General features: G+C 43.4%; 1 protein-coding gene across 1 annotated transcript in view; it reads right to left on the reverse strand.

Annotated features, from left to right (window-relative positions):
• CD38 (CD38 molecule) overlaps positions 1–18,521 on the reverse strand; it is a 57,803-nt gene extending 39,282 nt beyond the window's left edge. Inside the window, exon 1 of the mRNA XM_030314172.1 lies at positions 17,926–18,521. Coding sequence (XP_030170032.1) covers positions 17,926–18,179 — 254 coding nt within the window. The 5' untranslated portion in view covers positions 18,180–18,521. The remainder of the gene's footprint in view (positions 1–17,925) is intronic.
• Between the last annotated feature and the right edge of the window lie 560 nt (positions 18,522–19,081).

The following is a 19,081-nucleotide window of genomic DNA, read 5'->3' on the forward strand; positions in this document are numbered from 1 at the left end:
TTCCCCAGCCACAGGATGTGCATCCCGAGACTTTTCTGACACGATTCTGATAAAGTTTAAAAAGAGCCAACTCTCGCACCTGAGCGGGAGGGGAGCCACCACAGGCTCTGCAGTGATCTCAGGGGCACCCTGGGAGAGAGCAGTCCCTTCCTCGAGTATCGTGGGAAGAGGGTGTATTGCCCCCACAAGGACAAAAGACCCAGGGAATGTGAACTGGTGCAGCTATTCTGGAGAACAGTATGGAAATTCCTCAAGAAACTAAAAATAGAACTACAATATGACCCAGCAATTGCACTATTAGGTATTTGCCCAAAGGATACAAAAATACAGATTCGAAGGAGCACATGCACCTCGATGTTTATAGCGGCTTTATCAACAAGAGCTAAACTAGGGAGAGAGCCCAAATGTTCATCGACTGATGAATGGATAAAGATGTGGTATAAGCGGTGAGTCAAGCTGGCGGAGAAGTCGGAAGATTGGAATTTCCCTCATCCCTCAAACACAGCAGAATTGAGGCCAGAACAGTTGGAACACCAGGAATCCAGGCTCCAGAGTGACAGAAACATCCCCACAGACGTACAGAGACAGGTTGGCAGGACAGAGTTGTGTGTTTGTGTATCAGGAGAGATAAAAGGAGCAGCATAGGCATGGAGGGGATATCCCCTTTAGTGGAGAGAAAAATGGAAGAGAAAGAGAGGCTGTGTAAGTGTGGGATTGTATTTGGACAAGAGAAAACCTCTCTGGACCCCGGGGGGGGGGGGGACGAAAAATACGGACAGAGCCAGTTTCTACCTTGCAAACGGCCTTAGGAGCTAAAGATCAGAGTTTTCAGGGGTGCACAACTTGTTCCAGACCAGAGCTGGCTGTGTGTGTGCACCTGAGTGGGAGGGGAGCCGGCCACAGGCTCTGCAGTGATCTCAAGGACACACTGGGAGAGAGCAGTCCCTCCCTTGAGTATTGTGGGAAGAGGGTTTATTGCCCACACATGGACAAAAGACCCAGCAGGCACCAGCCAGAGGCCCTTCGTCAGCTGGGCAGAGTGGCACTACCCTAGACCCGGGCTGGGGAGGATACCTTAAGACATAGGGGTCTGAATCCAAGCAAAGCACCTAGGAGCTGCGGGAGACTGTGGAGCAGGGCGAGCCAGCCTGCCTGGGCTACTCTGTGAAGGCTGCCTGAGCAGCATGGTTTGAGATACTCAGTCCAGGGAGGAGAGACTGTCACCATTTTTCTTCCCATCACCAGCAAGGTGGGACTTCAGGGAGCAGGACAACAGCCTCCAGTGGAGGCGGGACCACTTACACCAAACCCTGCCCCTGCGGGTCTGCTAACTGCTTATCGACCAGAGTGAGATTGACACTGACGGAACCAGAGGGCCCCTCCTCCAGACCAGCACTGCCACCAGTTCCAAGGCACCAACAGACAACTGTCCTGTGGTTTTGTAGGTCTGTCTGTTCTTTTGTTGTTATTGTTTCGTGTTCTGTCTTTCTTTCTCTGTTCCGGTGTTTCTTTGTTTAATCAGGCACTTTTATTCTATTCTCTTTACACCTTTTCTGTATCTCCTTCTTCTTTATTTTCCTCTCTTTCTCTCTCTCTGGATTAAGCCCTATAGTTTCTTTGATTCTCTGCCTGATCTTTTTTTTTTTTTCTGCCCCTGTCATTTCTCTCTTTGTATATAAGATAAGGCTTCTTCCTTCCCCTCCTTTTTTCCTTTTTTCCAGGGTTACTTTAATGAACAAGTCAAAACACACCTGGACCAATCCACCACTACGAGCAGTGAGATAAACCAACAAAAAATGCAACAGAGTGCACACAACACACTCTAAAAACACTTCCTAAAGTGCCAGGCCCTGGACAGTGTATGACCCCTTTTTAATATAGTAGTATTTGCAGGTGCAGGACATATAACAAGCTATTAAAACACATAGAAGACAGAAAACTAGCCAAAGTGATGAAGTGGAAGAATTCCCAAAAGAAATTCCAGGAAGAAATAACAGCCAGAGAATTGCTCAACACAGATATGAACAATTTATCTGATCAAGGATTTAGAATAATAGTCACAAGACTAATAGCTGGGCTTGAAAAAAGCATAGAAGACAGCAGAGACTCTATCGCTGTAGAGATTAAGGGCCTAAGAAATAGTCATGATGAATTAAGAAATGCTGTAAATGAGATGCAAAATAAACTAGATGCAGTGACAGCAAGGATGGAAGAAGCAGAGGGGAGAATAGGTGAAATAGAAGATAAAATTATGAAAAATTATGAAGCTGAAAAAAAAGATGGATTGGAAATTACTAGACCACAAGGGGAGAATTAGAAACCTAAGTGACTCAATGAAGTGAAACAATACCCATATCATAGGAGTTCCAGAAGAAGAAAAGGGAAAGAAAGGGGCAGAAGGCTTATTTGAACAAATTATAGCTGACAATTTCCCTAATCTGGGGAAGAAAGCAGACATCCAAGTCCAGGAGGCACAGAAAACACCCTACAAAATCAACAAAAACAGGTCAACACAAGGACATATTGTAGTGAAACTGTCAAAACATAAGATAAAGAAAGAATTCTGAAAGCAGCTAGGGACAAACGGGCTTTAACCTACAAGCATAGACACACAAGATTTACAGCAGACCTATCATCCACTGAAATTTGGTGGGCCAGAAGGGAGTGGCAGGAAATATCCAATGTGCTTAATAGGAAAAATATGCAGCCAAGAATCCTTTATCCAGCAAGGCTGTCATTCAGAATAAAAGGAAAGATAAAGTCTTTCCCAGACAAACAAAAACTAAAGGAGGTTATGACCACTAAATCAGCCCCGTAGGAGATCCTAAGGGGAACTCTGTGAGTGGGAAGCAGCAAAGACTACAAAGGACCAGAAGCATCACCACAAGCATGAAACCTACAGAGAACACAATGATACTAAATCCATATCCTTCAATAATCATTCTGAATGTAAATGGACTAAATGCTCCAATCAAAAGACTAGGGTATCAGAATGATAAAAAAAAAAAAAAAAGAAAAGAAAGGAAAAGAAAAGAAAAGAAAAGAAAACAAGATCCATCTATATGCTGCCTACAAGAGACTCATTTTAGACATGAGGACACCTGCAGATTGAAAGTGAGGGGATGGAGACCATCTATCATGCTACTAGATGTCAAAAGAAGCTGGAGTAGCCATATTTATATCAGAAAAACTAGATTTTAAACCAAAGACTGTAACAAGAGATGAAGAAGGGCATTATATAATAATTAAAGTGTCTATCCATCAAGAAGAGCTAACAATTGTAAATGTTTACACCCCAACATGAAATCACCCAAATACATAAATCAATTAATCATAAACATAAACAATCTCACTGATAAAAATATGGTAATTGTAGGTGACTTTAATACTCCACTTATAGCAATGGACAGATCACGTAGGCAGAAAATCGATAAGGAAACAGTGGCCTTGAATGACATACTGGACCAGATAGACTTAACAGATATATTCAGAATTTTTCATCCAAAAGTAGCAGAATACACATTCTTCTCAAGTGCACATGGAACATTCTCCAAAATAGACCACATACTTGGTCACAAAACAGCCCTCAACAAATACCATTAATATTTTCAGATCACAACGTTATGAAACTTGAAATCAACCACAAGAAAAAATTTACAAAGCCCCATATACATGGAGGTTAAAGAACATCTTACTAAAGAATGAATGAGTCAACCAAGAAATTAAAGAAGAAATTCAATAATATGTGGAATCAAATGAAAATGAAAACACAACAGTCCAAACCTTTTGGGATGCATCAAAGGCAGTTCTAAGAGGAAAATACATTGCAATCCAAGCCTATCTCATGACACAAGAAAGATCCCAAATACAGAACCCTACCACATACCTAAAAGAACTAGAAACACAGCAGCAAAGAAAGCCCAAAGCCAGCAGAAGAAGAGAATAGTAAAGATTAGAACAGAAATAAACAATATAGAATACAAAAAAAAAAAAAAAAACCAGAACAAATCAATGAATCTAAGAGCTGATTTTTTGAAAGAATAAACAAAATTGATAAACTCCTAGCCAGACTTCTCAAAAAGAAGAGAGGACCCAAATAGATAAAATCATGAATGAAAGAGGAGAGGTCAAAACCAGCACCACAGAAATATGAACAATTATTAAAGAATACTGTGAATAATTATATGTCAACAAACTGGACAATCTGGAAGAAATGGACAAATTCCTAGACACACACACACACTACCAAAACTCAAACAGGAATAAATAGAAAATCTGAGCTGACCCATAACCAGCAAAGAAATTGAATACGTTATCATAAATCTCCCAACAAATAAGAGTCCTAAGCCAGACGGTTTCCCAGGGGAATTTTACCAGACATTTAAAGCACAGTTAATACCTATTCTTCTCAAGCTATTCCAAAAAATAGAAACTGAAGGAAGGCTTCCAGACTCATTTTATAAAGCCAGCATTACCTTCATTCCCAAACCAAAGACCTCACTAAAAAGGAGAATTACAGACCAATATCCCTAACGAATTCTCAACAAGATACTAGCAAATCGAGTTCAACAGTATATAAAAAAAATTATTCACCATGATCAAGTGGGATCCACTCCTGAGATGCAGGGATGGTTCAATATTCACAAATCAATCAATGTGATACATCACATTAATAGAATAAAGAGTAAGAACCATATGATGCTATCAATAGACACAGAAAAATCACTTGACAAAGTACAGCATCCTTTCTTAATAAAAACCCTCAAGAAAGTCAGGAGAGAAGCACTATATCTTAACATCATAAAAGCCATATATGAACAGCCCACAGCTAATATTACCCTCAATGTGGAAAAACTGAGAACTTTCCCCCTGAGATAAGGAACAAGACGGGGATGTCCACTCTCACCACTGTTGTTAACATAGTGTTGGAAGCTCTAGCCTCAGCAATCAGACAACAAAATGAAATAAAAGGCATTGAAATTGGCAAAGAAGTCAAACTTTCACTTTTCACAGATGACATGATACTCTACATGAAAAACCCAAAAGACTTCACCAAAACGCTGCTAGAATGATACATGAATTCAGCAAAGTCGCAGGATATAAAATCAATGTCCAGAAATCAGTTGCATTTCTATACACCAATAATGGAGTAACAGAAAGAGATATCAAGGAATTGATCCTATTTACAATTGTACCAAGAACCATAAAATACCTAGAAATAAACCTAACCAAAGAAGTAGAAGACCTGTATGCTGAAAACTATAGGAAGCTTATGAAAAAAATTGAAGAAGACACAAAAAAATGGAAAAACATTCCACACTCCTTGATAGGAAGAACAAATATTGTTAAAATGTCGATACTACTGAAAGCAATCTACACATTTAATGCAATCCCAATGAAAATAGCACCAGCATTCTTCACAGGGCTAGAACAAACAATCCTAAAATTTGTATGGAACCACAAAAAAAAACCCTGAATAGCCAAAGTAATGCTGAAAAAGAAAACCAAAGCTGGAGGCATCACAATCCCAGACTTCAAGCTGTATTACAAAGTTGTAATCATCAAGACAGTATGGTATTGGCACAAAAACAGATACATAGACCAACGGAATAGAATACAGAACCCAGAATTGGACACACAAATGTATAGTCAACTAATCTTCGACAAAGCAGGAAAGAGTAGCCAATGGAAAAAAGACAGTCTCTTTAGCAAATGGTGCTGGGAGAACTGGACAGCGACATGCAGAAGAATGAAACTGGACCACATTCTTACACCATACACAAAAACAAATTCAAAGTGGATGAAAAGACCTAAATGTGAGAGAGGAAACCATCAAAATCCTAGAGCAGAAAACAGGCAAAAATTTCTTTGACCTTGGCCGAAGCAACTTCTCATTTAACATGTCTCTGAAGGCAAGGGAAACAAAAGCAAAAATGAACTACTGAGACCTCATCAAAATAAAAAGCTTCTGTACAGCAAAGGAAACAATGAACAAAACTAAAAGACAACCAACGGAATGGGAAAAGATATTTACAATGACATATCAGATAAAGGATCAGTATCCAAAATCTATAAGGAATTTACTAAACTCAACACCTGAAAAACAAACAAACCAGTGAAGAAATGGGCAGAAGACATGAGCAGACGCTTTTCCAAAGAAGACATGCAGATAGTCAACAGGCACATGAAAAGATGCTCAACATCACTCAGCATCAGGGAAATACAAATCAAAACCACACTGAAATACCAACTCACACCTGTCAGAATGGCTAAAATTAACAATTCAGGAAACAACAGATGCTGGTGAGGATGTGGAGAAAGGGGAACCCTCTTGCACTGTTGGTGGGAATGCAAACTGGTGCAGCCACTCTGGAAAACAATGTGGAGGTTCCTCAAAAAATTAAAAATAGAATTACCCTACAAGCTAGCAATACCACTACTAGGAATTTATCCAAAGGATACAGGAGTGCTGTACCCCATTTGTACCCCAATGTTTATAACAGCACTATCAACAATAGCCAAATTATGGAAAGAGCCCAGATGTTCATCAACTGATGCACGGATAAAGAAGTGGTATATATATACAATGGAATACTACTCAGTGATGAAAAAGAATGAAATCTCGCCATTTGCAACAACGTGGATGAAACTGGAGGGTATTATGCTAAGTGAAATAAGCCAGTCAGAGAAAGACAGATATCATATGTTTTCACTCATATGTGAAATTTGAGAAACTTAACAGAAGACCATAGGGGAAGGGAAGGAAAAATAAGTTACAGAGAGGGAAGCAAACCATAACTCTTAAATACAGAGAACAAACTGAGGGTTGATGGGGGTGGGGGGTTGGGAAGGCGGGGAAAATGGGTGATGGGCATTGAGGAGGGCACTTGTTTGGATGAGCACTAGGTGTTGTATGTAAGGGATGAATCATGGGAATCTACTCCTAATGCCAAGACTATACTGTATACACTGTAAGTTAGCTAACTTGACAATGAATTATTTTTTTAAAAAAGAATATGTTTCATACATATATATATATATATGAATATATACATAATGGAATATTACTCAGCCATCAAAAAGAATGAAATCTTGCCATTTGCAATGATGTGGAGGGAGCTAGAATGTATTATGCTAAGCACAATAGGTCAATTGGAGAAAGACAAGTACCATATGATTTCACTCATATTTGGAATTTAAGAAATAAAACAGACAAATATATGAGAAGTGGGTGGAAGAGAAGAGAGGGAAACAAAGCACAAGAGATCCTTAATGGTAGAGAACAAACTATGGGTGACAGAGGGAGATGGGTGGGAGATGGGCTAGATGGGTGATAAGCACTAAGGAAGGCATTTGTTGTGATGAGCACTGGATGTTGTATGTAAGTGATTCATCACTGAAGTCTAGTCCTGAAACCAATATTGCACTGTATGTTAATTAACTAAAATTTAAATAGAGGCATGTGGGTGACTCAGTCAGTTAAGTGTCTAACTTCAACTCAAGTCATGATCTCACGGTTCGTGGGTTCAAGCCCCAAATTGGGCTCCATAATGATAGTGTGGAGCCTGCTTAGGATTCTCTCTCTCTCTCTCTCTCTCTCTCTCTCTCTCTCTCTCTCTGCTCCTCCCTCACTCATGCTTTCTCTCAAGAATAAATAAATAAATAAATAAATAAATAAATAAATAACTTAAAAATAATATTCTAGAGGCTCTCAGATGGTTCAGTTGGTTAAGCATACAACTTCGGCTCAGGTCATGATCTCACAGTTCATGAGTTCAAGCCCTGCATCAGGCTCTGTGCTGACAGCTCAGAGCCTGGAGCCTGCTTCAGATTCTGTGTCTTCCTCTCCCTGTTTCTGGCCCCTCTCCCACGCTTGCTCTCTCCCTCTCAAAAATAAATTAAAAAATTTTTAATTTAAATTTCAAGAAAATTTAAATTAAAAAATAGAAGCAAAAAATAATAAAATAAATACATAAAAATAAAAAAATAAGACAAATTAAAATATATATATAAATTTCTGAGTCATTGTAGACAGCCCATAAACATCGACTCCTAATCCTTCTCTGTTCAAAATTTCTAAATGGACTTCTGGCAACTGTTTTTCAAGGGCTTTCTTTCCAAAGACAAAAGGAGGAAGCAGACAAGTCATGAGTGTCCACTGTGATACAGAACAAGTTTTCTCCAGGAGGAATACTGCCCCTTCCCTCAGCTGTTAATAATAACACCAGAACAAGAAGCACGGACTGGATGTCAGCAGTGAGCACTCGTGACCTTTCTAGGAACTTCTGAAGCAAATCACAGAAGTAATGTCTCTCCTTTTCCCTCTTCCCTTACCTCTATCCTTCCTTACTCAGCCATCTGATGTGTTCCCAAGACTTTCAAGCAGGCTCCCCTTCTGGAAGATTCTACCCCAGAGCTACATTTTCTCAGGTGCCCTGGTAGCAGCTCAAGTCTGGAAGTTCTAAACACACTTTGTTTGCATGTGTACTCCACCCTTCCTTCCAGAGATAACTCAGCTCTGTGGCCCAACTTCCACATTTGTAATCACAGCAGCACCCAGGCCTACACTTTGGAAACCAATTTCACTTTCCCTATTTTGCCCTCCATGTTCAGTCAGGTGCATCTAAGACTCTGGCTACTGGTCTCTGTTTCAGAGCCCCAGAACGAAAAATGGGGTTAAAGGAAGCCTGATAATCATGATAGAACTAAGCATTGAGGACACACAGGTGAATGTGAGGCTATGAACTTCATTCTGCTCTAATGATGTTCAGGGTCTAGCTGGGAATACAGACACTGAGCTGGTGGTCATCCCATCACCCACAGGGAAAACATGCTAGAATTCTGTCCTGTGCAAATACACTCACGCTCATTCTCTCACACACTGAGAGGGTCCAGGTTGTGGGTGGGCCAACATGAGGTTCACACCCTCTCACCAGTGGGGTCCTGCCAAGGTCCTATAGCCTTTAAAGAGTTTTGGTCCATCCATTGGCCAGACTTCCTCCAAGAGTACCATCTTATCTGTCTCCCAGGTTCAGTCAACAGGTTAACACACACTCTTCAGAACACCCTTTGCTGAAATTCTATGGTAAAAGTAAGACCTCATACGTGACTTTTTTCATGAAGTCTTTCCCAACTCTGGTCCACCAGGTAGATGGTGCTCATTTCTGAAACCCTGTGGCATGGTGCAGGCACTTGGCTCAGAGCAATTCACATATTTTCTTGTTTGACAGGTACTTGAGTACCTCTTACCCCTACAGAATCTAACAAAGGGCTTAGAGCACAGAAACCACCCCTCCCTCCAAGGAGCCGCTCTCATCCACGTACACACCCATGTGCCATTACAGATCACACTGCCCTGCAGCACTGTCTCCAGGCCAGTCCTCCCAGACCTCCCCTCAGTCCTCCAAGACCTCCCCTCAGGACTCTGGACAGCAGGACTGGTGTTTTCTTCCTCTCTGAACCCCACTTCCCCCCGCAGGAGCCCCAGCATCAGGCGCACCGTGCGTCTTTATTACGTGTTTGTAGGAATTTGTATTTTGTACATTGTGGACTCATAAATTTCACTGAGTAGAAGTTAATAAAATGCTGTAGTCATTCAAATGGGAGTCATGGGGAAGTGAAAATGAAGAATTGGTCCCTGAGAAATCTTGCTAGAAATTTTGAAGAGGAAGGAGAAACAAAAAGAAATTGTGAAATGAAGAAAAAGGAATCAGAAATAATAGTCAATGCAGGCACAGGGCAGATGATCTTTCTGTGATCATCAGAAAGCAAGTTAAGATGGATGAAGAATGTTCTCTGATTAAGTCTGTAAATACTGTGTATGTCTATGTTTCAACAAGCATGATGAGGACTTCACTGAGTTCACCTTAGCAGGCATCTACCAAGGGACTATAATGTGACAAGCAATGCGCTGGACAAAAGAGGATGCAGGGGTGAGTAAAACAGTATCTTCCCTCAGGAACCCCAGCTTATATGGGGCAGGGAAGAAGGGAACTATCAGAAGAAGGCCCTCTCCTGTTCCTGAACAGCCAGCAGCTATCATCAATGCCTGAAATTCATGGGGAGGGCTGGTTTTCTCCAAGGCAGTAAGATTCCTGGAACTGAACTACACCTCTGGCTACCTCCCTGGAGGCCCATCTCTCCCTGGGTGCTGGCTATCCATTTCCACCTGCAGACTCTGCTCCACCCTCCACCCACATTCCCTGGGTCCTGACTATTGCCCGGACAGGTGACAGTCTCCCACAGTACCAATATTTCCAAATTGTCAGCACTAAGCACCTGATAACACTCTGGTGAGTCTTGGCCACACGTCTCTTAGGTCTCATGCCCAGGGCCATCTTAGGTCATAATGCAGCTCCTGGGTGTGACCTTGAGACAGCAGAACCAGGTGTCACCTGTTCGGGAATGTTCTGCCCCTGGTTTAACTTAAGGAAGTTCCATCTTGATAAGCAGGGACAAGTTTCAATACTTGCCTACCCACACTAAAAGACTGACAGAAAGTGACTTGTATGGGGGTAAGAGATTTTGGAAAAGGAAAATGAAGGAAAAGGAACATATAAAGAAGATAAAGTCCAAAGACCTACAAAGAAATACTGAGAAGCTATTATGTAAAAGAAACATCAATGCTCTATTAGCCTAAAATAGAGATTGATGAGGATTTGGGAGCAATGGTATGGAAGTTTGTTGGGGAGGTATATTTATTATAGCTCTGTTTCTTTTTATTATTCGTAATATACTGGCTTGTATACCGTTCATTTAATTCAACTATTTTTGCTTACTGTATTGCAGGCACTATTTTAGGTCATAAATATACACCACTCGACAAAAAGCCCCTAGATTCAATGAGCTTATATTCCAGGAGGCATGTATCATTTTTTATCATTGTTAAATCTAGTTAATAAAAGGTAATAATGTATAAAGAGCAATCGATGTCACAGAAGAACAAAAGAGACAAGAAAGAAATAAAAATTTTTTTTTTAATTTTTTTTTTCAACATTTATTTATTTTTGGGACAGAGAGAGACAGAGCATGAACGGGGGAGGCACAGAGAGAGAGGGAGACACAGAATCGGAAGCAGGCTCCAGGCTCTGAGCCATCAGCCCAGAGCCTGACGCGGGGCTCAAACTCACGGACCGCGAGATCGTGACCTGGCTGAAGTCGGATGCTTAACCGACTGCGCCACCCAGGCGCCCCAGAAATAAAAATTTTAAAACTAAAATAAAGGGATCCCTGGGTAGCTCCATTGGTTAAGCATCTGACTCTTGATTTCTGCTCAGGTCATGATCTCATGGTCCTGGGATCAGGCCCCACATTGGGCTCCATGCTTGGGATTCTGTCCCTCCCTCTCCCTTTGCCCCTCCTGCACTTGAGGTCTTTCTCCCTCTCTCCCTCTTGCTCTCTCTCAAAAATAAATAAATGAATAAATAAATACATAAATAAATAAATAAATAAATAAATAAATAAATTTTTAAAGTGTTTTAAAAAGTTTAAAAGCTAACATAAAGATACAGGAAGGACTAAAGCTGTCCACAAAATTTTTGTTACTCTTCTCATCACAGAGTAGAGCTTGTTTTCTCTCCTCTTGAACCTGGACAGGCCTGGTGACCATTTTTTTTATTTTTTTTTAATATATGAAATTTATTGTCAAATTGGTTTCCATACAACACCCAGTGCTCATCCCAAAAGATGCCCTCTTCAATACCTATCACCCACCCTCCCCTCCCTCCCACCCCCCATCAACCCTCAGTTTGTACTCAGTTTTCAAGAGTCTCATGCTTTGGCTCTCTCCCACTCTAACCTCTTTTTTTTTTTTTCCTTCCCCTCCCCCCCATGGGTTTCTGCCAAGTTTCTCAGGATCCACATAAGAGTGAAAACATATGGTATCTGTCTTTCTCTGTATGACTTATTTCACTTAGCATAACACCCTCCAGTTCCACCCACGTTGCTACAAAGGGCCATATTTCATTCTTTCTCATCGCCCTGGTGACCGTTTTAACCCGAAGAATGTAGTGGAAGAGACGCTGTGCTAGTTAGGGGTCTAGACCCAGGCTCCCCTGGAAAGAGTTGAGGAACTCTGAAGACACGTAGCTGCACCATGGTGAGGTCATGTGGGGGGGGGCTGTGAGGAGGAGACGCCCTGAAATGACACAGAGAAAAAGAGCCCTGGCCATCCCCGCTCTGCCCACGCACCACAGCACCACCACACAAGTACAACGTCTGGGGCATTCCAGTCGACTCAACCCCCCAGATGACTTCATTGAAGCAGATCATCCAACTGATGCTAGCCAACACGCAGCATCATGAAAGATAGTAAGTGATTGTCATTTTATGTCATTACAGTTTAGGGTAGTTTATTGGCAATAGGTAACCAAAACAGAAAGTGGAACCCGGAAGTGAGGTGCTTTGTAACAGAACCCTGACACATGAGCATGATGGCTCATTCTCTGTGTACACTTGACCGAGATATTTGGTCACACACATGTGGATGTCACACTTAAATGGATGGACTCTAAGTAAAGCTGATTGCCCTCCATAATGTGGATGGGCCCCATTCAATTAGCTGAAGCCTTAAGAAAAAGACTGACCTCCCCCAAGAAAAAGAGAATTCTGCCAGCAAATAAACCTTCAGACCCAAGCTGCAACATCAACTCTTCCCTAGGTCTCTAGCCTGTCTGCACCCCCTTCAGATTTTGGACTTGTCAGTTGCCACAATCGTGGGAGCTAATGCCTTAAAATAAACATCTCCTCTCCCCCCATCCCTGCCCCTCCTCACCTCTCTCTCACTCTCTCCCTCTCCCTGGAGAACCCCGACTACCACAGCGTGGCACCAGCATTGGGAGTGAGTGGCAGGCTGGGGTAAGACAGACTCAGGGAGGGGCACCCGGCTGGCTCAGAGGAGGGTAGGGCTGTTGATCTCAGGGTTCTGAGTTTAAGCCCCACCTTGGGTGTGGAGATTGCTTAAGTAAATAAAACTTTAAAAAGAAAAAAGAAAGACAGAAAGACCTTAAGGGGACTGTTCCTAAAGGCTGGACACACAGGAAGGAAACTGTCACTGGAGCCTAAGAAAAAGTTGACCCATGTTAGATGGTTGTGGTAACACTGTCCTCCGCAGTAATAGAAATACTTGAGGAACTTAGGAATTTGCCTAAGGAGATTTCCAGGCAGAATGTCAGAGGCGCACCTCATTTCTTTTCACCACACACGATAAGGTACAGATTCATTTTTAGACAGAATCAAGAGCAAACATTTCCAAGTCAGGATTTGCTGGGTTACAAAATAAAGCTGCTTTTCATTCCTAGTCTTTCCCGGTAAAAGAATATCAAACCAAGAAATGGTGACGAGGCAGTAATCACATCCAGGGGCTTCCAGTAAAACATCAAGGCTGGGACTCCCAGACTCTGAGACAGCAGAGAGACATTGTGATGGTCCACCTTTCCAGCATCCCCGGTAATGCCAGCCTTTCAGCAGACCCCTCCATGGTGTCCCTCATGTGAGTGATGTCCCCTGTATCTTGGATATGTCAACTTAGTTGAGCCCCCAAATAACTCCAGTCCCAGCCAACATCACAAGGAGCAGAAGAAACACGTAGTTAAGCCCAGTTGATCCAAGAGTCATGTAAAATAATGAAATGCTTTATGCTTTAGATCACTAAGTTTTGGAGTCGTTTATTATGTAGTCACAGATAAGCAAGATGCCAATTGTAGACCATTTGAAACTGAAGAATAATAAGGAAAGAAATCTACAAGAAACTTACTAAAAGCCTAAAATCAGTGGCGGAATAATAAGAATCAGCCGTTAACAATTCCCTTAACCCAGCAGTACCATATTTCACTGCCTTTCTTCCATTTACATTCAGTTTTATATAGTTACGATTGTCATATACATTGTTTTTGATACTGGTTTTGTTTTGCCTGGGATCACGTAACATGTCAAATTTGTGTATATTAACACGTAGTTATAATAAAGACCTACAGAGGTAAGAAGAACTAGAAATATCAGGTCAAAATGGAATTACAAGGTTGAATAATTGACATAAAGTGAAGTTCTGGCCCAGTATAAAAGACCAAAGCAGGAAACAGTGACCCAGCAAGGAGTGGATGGGAAAAGAGGATCGCAGGAATGATCTCAGAATTCATCAGGGTAAAGATTTCTGATGCTGAGAAGTATGACTACACGGGAAATAGCATGCCAGACTTTCAACAACATAGAAAGAAGATTAGTGACCAGAGTCATAACCTTGAAGTTAAAGTCTCAAGAGTCAGGGGAGCAACAGAAGTTTTAAGTGTTCCAAGGACAACAAGCAGAGAGAAAGAAAATACTACAGACATGATCTACAATATATAAAGAATGCCCGTAAGAAGAAATAAATAGGGGCAACTGGTTAAGCATCAGACTTCAGCTCAGGTCATGATCTCACAGTTTGTGAGTTCAAGCCCTGCATCGGGCTCTGTGCTGACAGCTCAGAGCCTAGGACCTGCTTTGGATTCTGTGTCTCCCTCCCTGTCTGCCCCTCCCCTGCTTGCACTCTGACTCTGTCTCTCAAAAATAAATAAATGTCAAAAATTTTTTTTAAAAAACGAATTTTTGTGTCTGTATTTATGAAGAATATTGATCTGAGGTTTTCTTTTCTTTCTTTTCTCATTTTTTATTTTTATGTTTTTGTCTGGTTTGGGCAATACTAGCTTTATAAAAAAAATTGGGAATTATTTCTTCCTCTTCTATGTCTGAAAGAAATTGTGTAGGATAGGTTTTCATTATTCTTTAAATATCTGGAAGAATTCTACACTAAAACCACTTGGGCTTGGAGATTTCTTTCTTGGTAGTTTTTAAATTAAAAATTCAATTTCTTTGGGGTGCCTGGAAGGCTCAGTTGGTTAAGTGTCTGACTTTGGCTTAGATCATGATGTCACGGTTCTTGGGGTCGAGCCCTGCATCGGGCTCTGTGCTGACAGCTCAGAGCCTGGAGCCTGCTTCAGATTCTGTGTCTCCCTCTCTCACTGCCCCTCCCCCGCTCGTTCTCATTCTCTCTCTGTCTCTCTCTCAAAAATAAATAAAAATATTTTTAAAATTAAAAAAAAGAAAATTGGAAACGAATTTTTGTGGACCGAAATAGTTACCTCTACCCTATAGAATGAGATAAATCAGGGGCACCTGGGTGGCTCAGTGGGTTAAGTGTCCTACTTCATTTTAGGTAATGATCTCTGTGCTGATGGCTCAGAGCCTACTTCAGATTCTGTGTCTCCCTCTCTCTCTGCCCTTCCCCTATGCATGCTTTCTCTCTCTCTGAAAAACAAAATAAACACTAAAAAAATTTTTGTTTTTTTTAATAATGAGGTAAATCTACCTGTGCTAACACGGAAAGATCTCCAGGGCCATGTGTTTAATTTTTTAAAAAATAACAGTAAAACAAAAAATTAGAAACAACATAAATTTGGGGCACCTGGTGGTTCAGTGGGTTAAGCTTCCAACTCTTGATCTCATCCCAGGTCATGATCTCAGGGTTTGGGAGTTCAAGCCTGCCACCCGGCTCTGTGCTGACAGTGTGAAGTCTGCTTGGGATTCTGTCTCTCCTTCTCTCTCTGCCCCTTCCCTGCTTGTACTCTCTTTCTGTCAAAATAAATGAACTTAAAAAAAAAAAAAAAGGAAACAACAAATTCCATCACTGGAGGACGGATACACTGAATTGTAATTTAAATAGCTTTAATACTAGGTATCCATTTTCATGTTGTCCTTGATCTCTATTTATTATTGTTAAAAGGTGACTGTGATACTGCCTTTCCAAAAACAATAGCATTAAGAACATTTGGTATATATCGGGATTATTCCTCCTAATCCTCAGAATTTCCACATGTGGAAGGTACCATCATTCCATTCTCCATTCTGAGATCATTGCAGCCCAGAGAAAGTATCTTGCCCAAAACTACACTGTGACTGACAGAGCCGAGATTTAAACCCCAGCCAGTGTCATTCCCGAAGTTGTGTCCTTAAACTCTCCGAGGATAAAGTGACCATACATTCTGGTATAAGTCTATGGACTCAGCATAATTAGTAACAGCATCCCCTTTGTCTTCAAAATGTCCCATAGTAAATTCTGTGGTCACTCTACGTACAGGACATACATAGGCAACACAGCACAGGGGGTGAGCTCAGTTTCTGGATCCAAATTTTGGGCAATTGACTCAAACTCTCTATTTCAATTTCTTCGTTTCTAAAATGGGGGCGGCAGTTAAGTGCCTCACACAGTTAGTTGTTACGGGACTCGGTGATTTCATATTTCTTAAGTGACAAGCACGTGGTACCGTATGAATTATTAACCCATTTACATAGTGTCTGCGTGTGTGAGTGTGTTTAATATTGACCCTGCGCCCTGACAAACATTTAAAAAGTCACGTGGTCCCTACGGAGCCTCGGGCTTGCTACCCGGTGGTGATAATCTAACCAATAGCGTGAATTTACATTGAACAACAACAGAAATCTTAAAACTGTTACATGGGGGCGCCTGGGTGGCGCAGTCGGTTAAGCATCCGACTTCAGCCAGGTCACGATCTCGCGGTCCGTGAGTTCGAGCCCCGCGTCGGGCTCTGGGCTGATGGCTCAGAGCCTGGAGCCTGCTTCTGATTCTGTGTCTCCCTCTCTCTCTGCCCCTCCCCCGTTCATGCTCTGTCTCTCTCTGTCCCAAAAATAAATAAACGTTGAAAAAAAAATTAAAAAAAAAAAAAAAAAAAACTGTTACATGAACATGAAACTTAAACGTCCGCGTCGATCATTACCAAGTCAGAATAGATAGCCTTGATTTTATCAACACTGTAAGTGTAGCCTAATGGAAACGCTTCAACTTCTGATATCTCAATTAACTATTTAATTACTGGGAAGCAAAACACTTACGGGACCGACCCCGGCAATCGTTGGCCTGGAAAAAATGTGCAAGAATCGAGGGGCGGAAAGCGCGCGGGGAGGCTGGCGGGGTGCGGGGTTGGGGTGCGGCTTGTACCGCTCGGCTCCCGGGGCTGCCGGTGGTTCGCAGGCGGAATTCACTGCGCGATCCCACACTCCCAACAGAAATTGTGGCTCCCGGTGCCCGCCTTCGGCAGCCTGAGAAGTAGCTTTTTACTTCCGGCTGGTTCTACTTCATGCACAACTTCAAAAATCAGTTCTGTGGGTGAAACCAAACCCTGGGAATGAAAGTCAAGAAAGCGGTTCTCTCTGGGGGTGATTAGGTGGGAGGAGGAAAGAGGAACCCTCTGGAAAGGTTCCGCAGACTGATGTGGGTGGTGTTTTCAGGTGGGTACCGATGCGTCGAACCGATGCACCTGACAGTGTAAATTTTATCTCACGTTCCAAAGTTAGTGTTTTGATTTAATTTTGTCACTGAGCTCTCTGTCCCATTTATCCCTGGGGGCGCAAGAAGTGCTGTTTTATATTCGTGAATAAAACTCACTGTAGTGGTCTGGCCCCTCTGATGCCATCCTTCCCCCTCCCCTCCCGCTCCCCCCGCCACACACACACACCCCTGCAGGCTCCAGAAGCCTCCCAACCAGGCAGGTGTCACCGGTAACTGTCCGAGCCAGAGCCCGCGCACAGAAGTCCCCTGCAAAGCAGAGAGCGCCCGCGATCCTCCGCGCCCACCAGTTGCGCGCCTGCAGCGCGGCGGCGAGCGCGGAGCGGGGCCCCTCCGGCGCCGCGCATGTTGCCCAGAAGGCGGGCGTCTGCGCCCAGGGATCGGCCGCCGAACCGCGAGCTCCCCGCCCGCCGGCGCGCGCAGGTGCCAACGCCAGGCGCTCCCGCGAGCGGCGCGGAACGTCAAGGCCAGCGCTCCCCAGCCGGCACTGGCCGGCGGGCTCTCCGCTGACCCGGAATAGAAGATGCTTTGTTTTCGCGCGCGGTGCCCCGCCGCGCCCCGCCGCGCGCCACCGGACACCGACTCACCCCAACTCGGGTCGCACGATTTGGGTGTAGGTGTAGCACCGTCCGAGGATTATCTCGTAAAAATGGGCGGTGGTGCCCGCCCCCTTCCACTCCTGGTGCTGGGGCGGCTGGCGCCACATCACGATCCCCACCACCGCCGCGATGATCACCACTACCAGGAGACCGAAAACCACGCAGAGACAGATCTGGGCTTTCTTGGAAATGTCGCAGCAGGGTTTCTCCCCGGACACGGGCCTGAACCTGTGGTCGGCCATGGGGTTCGCCGTGGGGTCCGCTCGCGAAGTTGCAGGAGAGACCACCCGCGGCCGGTCCGAAAGCGAGGACGGAGCTAGCCCGGTTCTGAAAATGCACCTCCCCTTTATCTCGCACGGCTTCCTTTCCCACCCCCACCCCCCTCCTCCAAAGTCCCTTGGCCGGCAGGACCAATAAGGATTTCAAGGACTTGAAAGGCCTCTACGACTACCGCCGCCGCTCACTTCCAGACTCATGAGCAGACAAGGACCACGCTTTGCAGTTGCAGGAAGAAGCCGCCTCCTTAAGCTTTCTCTGCAGGCCCCGGAAAAACACAATATATCCTTATGCTTCTCCACCAGCTCCCTTGTTAAACCTTGCACTTTACAATTTAGCCACACCCTCTCCTGGAAAGTGTGAAGGCCGGCTGCCTACCTCTGCACCTGCCCATAAGCAATGCTCTCTGCAGGGTAGGGGGAGAAGGAGAGGGAGGGTGTCCTACCTCTACTTGACAAGTTTGACAAATGCCTGCCCAGCCCTCTTCAAAAGCTCCACTCAAGCCTCGTCCCTTAACTCAAGTGGCATCAGTAATGAAACCTGGGTTGAAACTCAGCACCTCTACCCACTACTGGAGTGATACTGGGCACGTTATTTGATCTCTCTGTGCTTCAGATTTAAGACTGGGATAATGGCAGCGTCTACTTCATGGAGTATGGTGAGGGTTAAGAGAGTTCACATTTACAATGTGCTTAGCACCATGCCTGGCACAGGCTGAGTGTTCAATAAATGTTAACTATTACAACCTGCTTCTATAACCCATGGGATGTGCTTGGAAAAGTGTCTGGCATGCCGTAAGCACTCCAAGTGGTGGTTCAATAAATAATCGAGTGACTAGTCTTGGATATGCCCTGCCTGTCCTCTCTCA

The sequence above is a fragment of the Lynx canadensis genome, chromosome B1, assembly GCF_007474595.2.
Source record: "Lynx canadensis isolate LIC74 chromosome B1, mLynCan4.pri.v2, whole genome shotgun sequence".
Classification (NCBI taxonomy): domain Eukaryota; kingdom Metazoa; phylum Chordata; class Mammalia; order Carnivora; family Felidae; genus Lynx; species Lynx canadensis.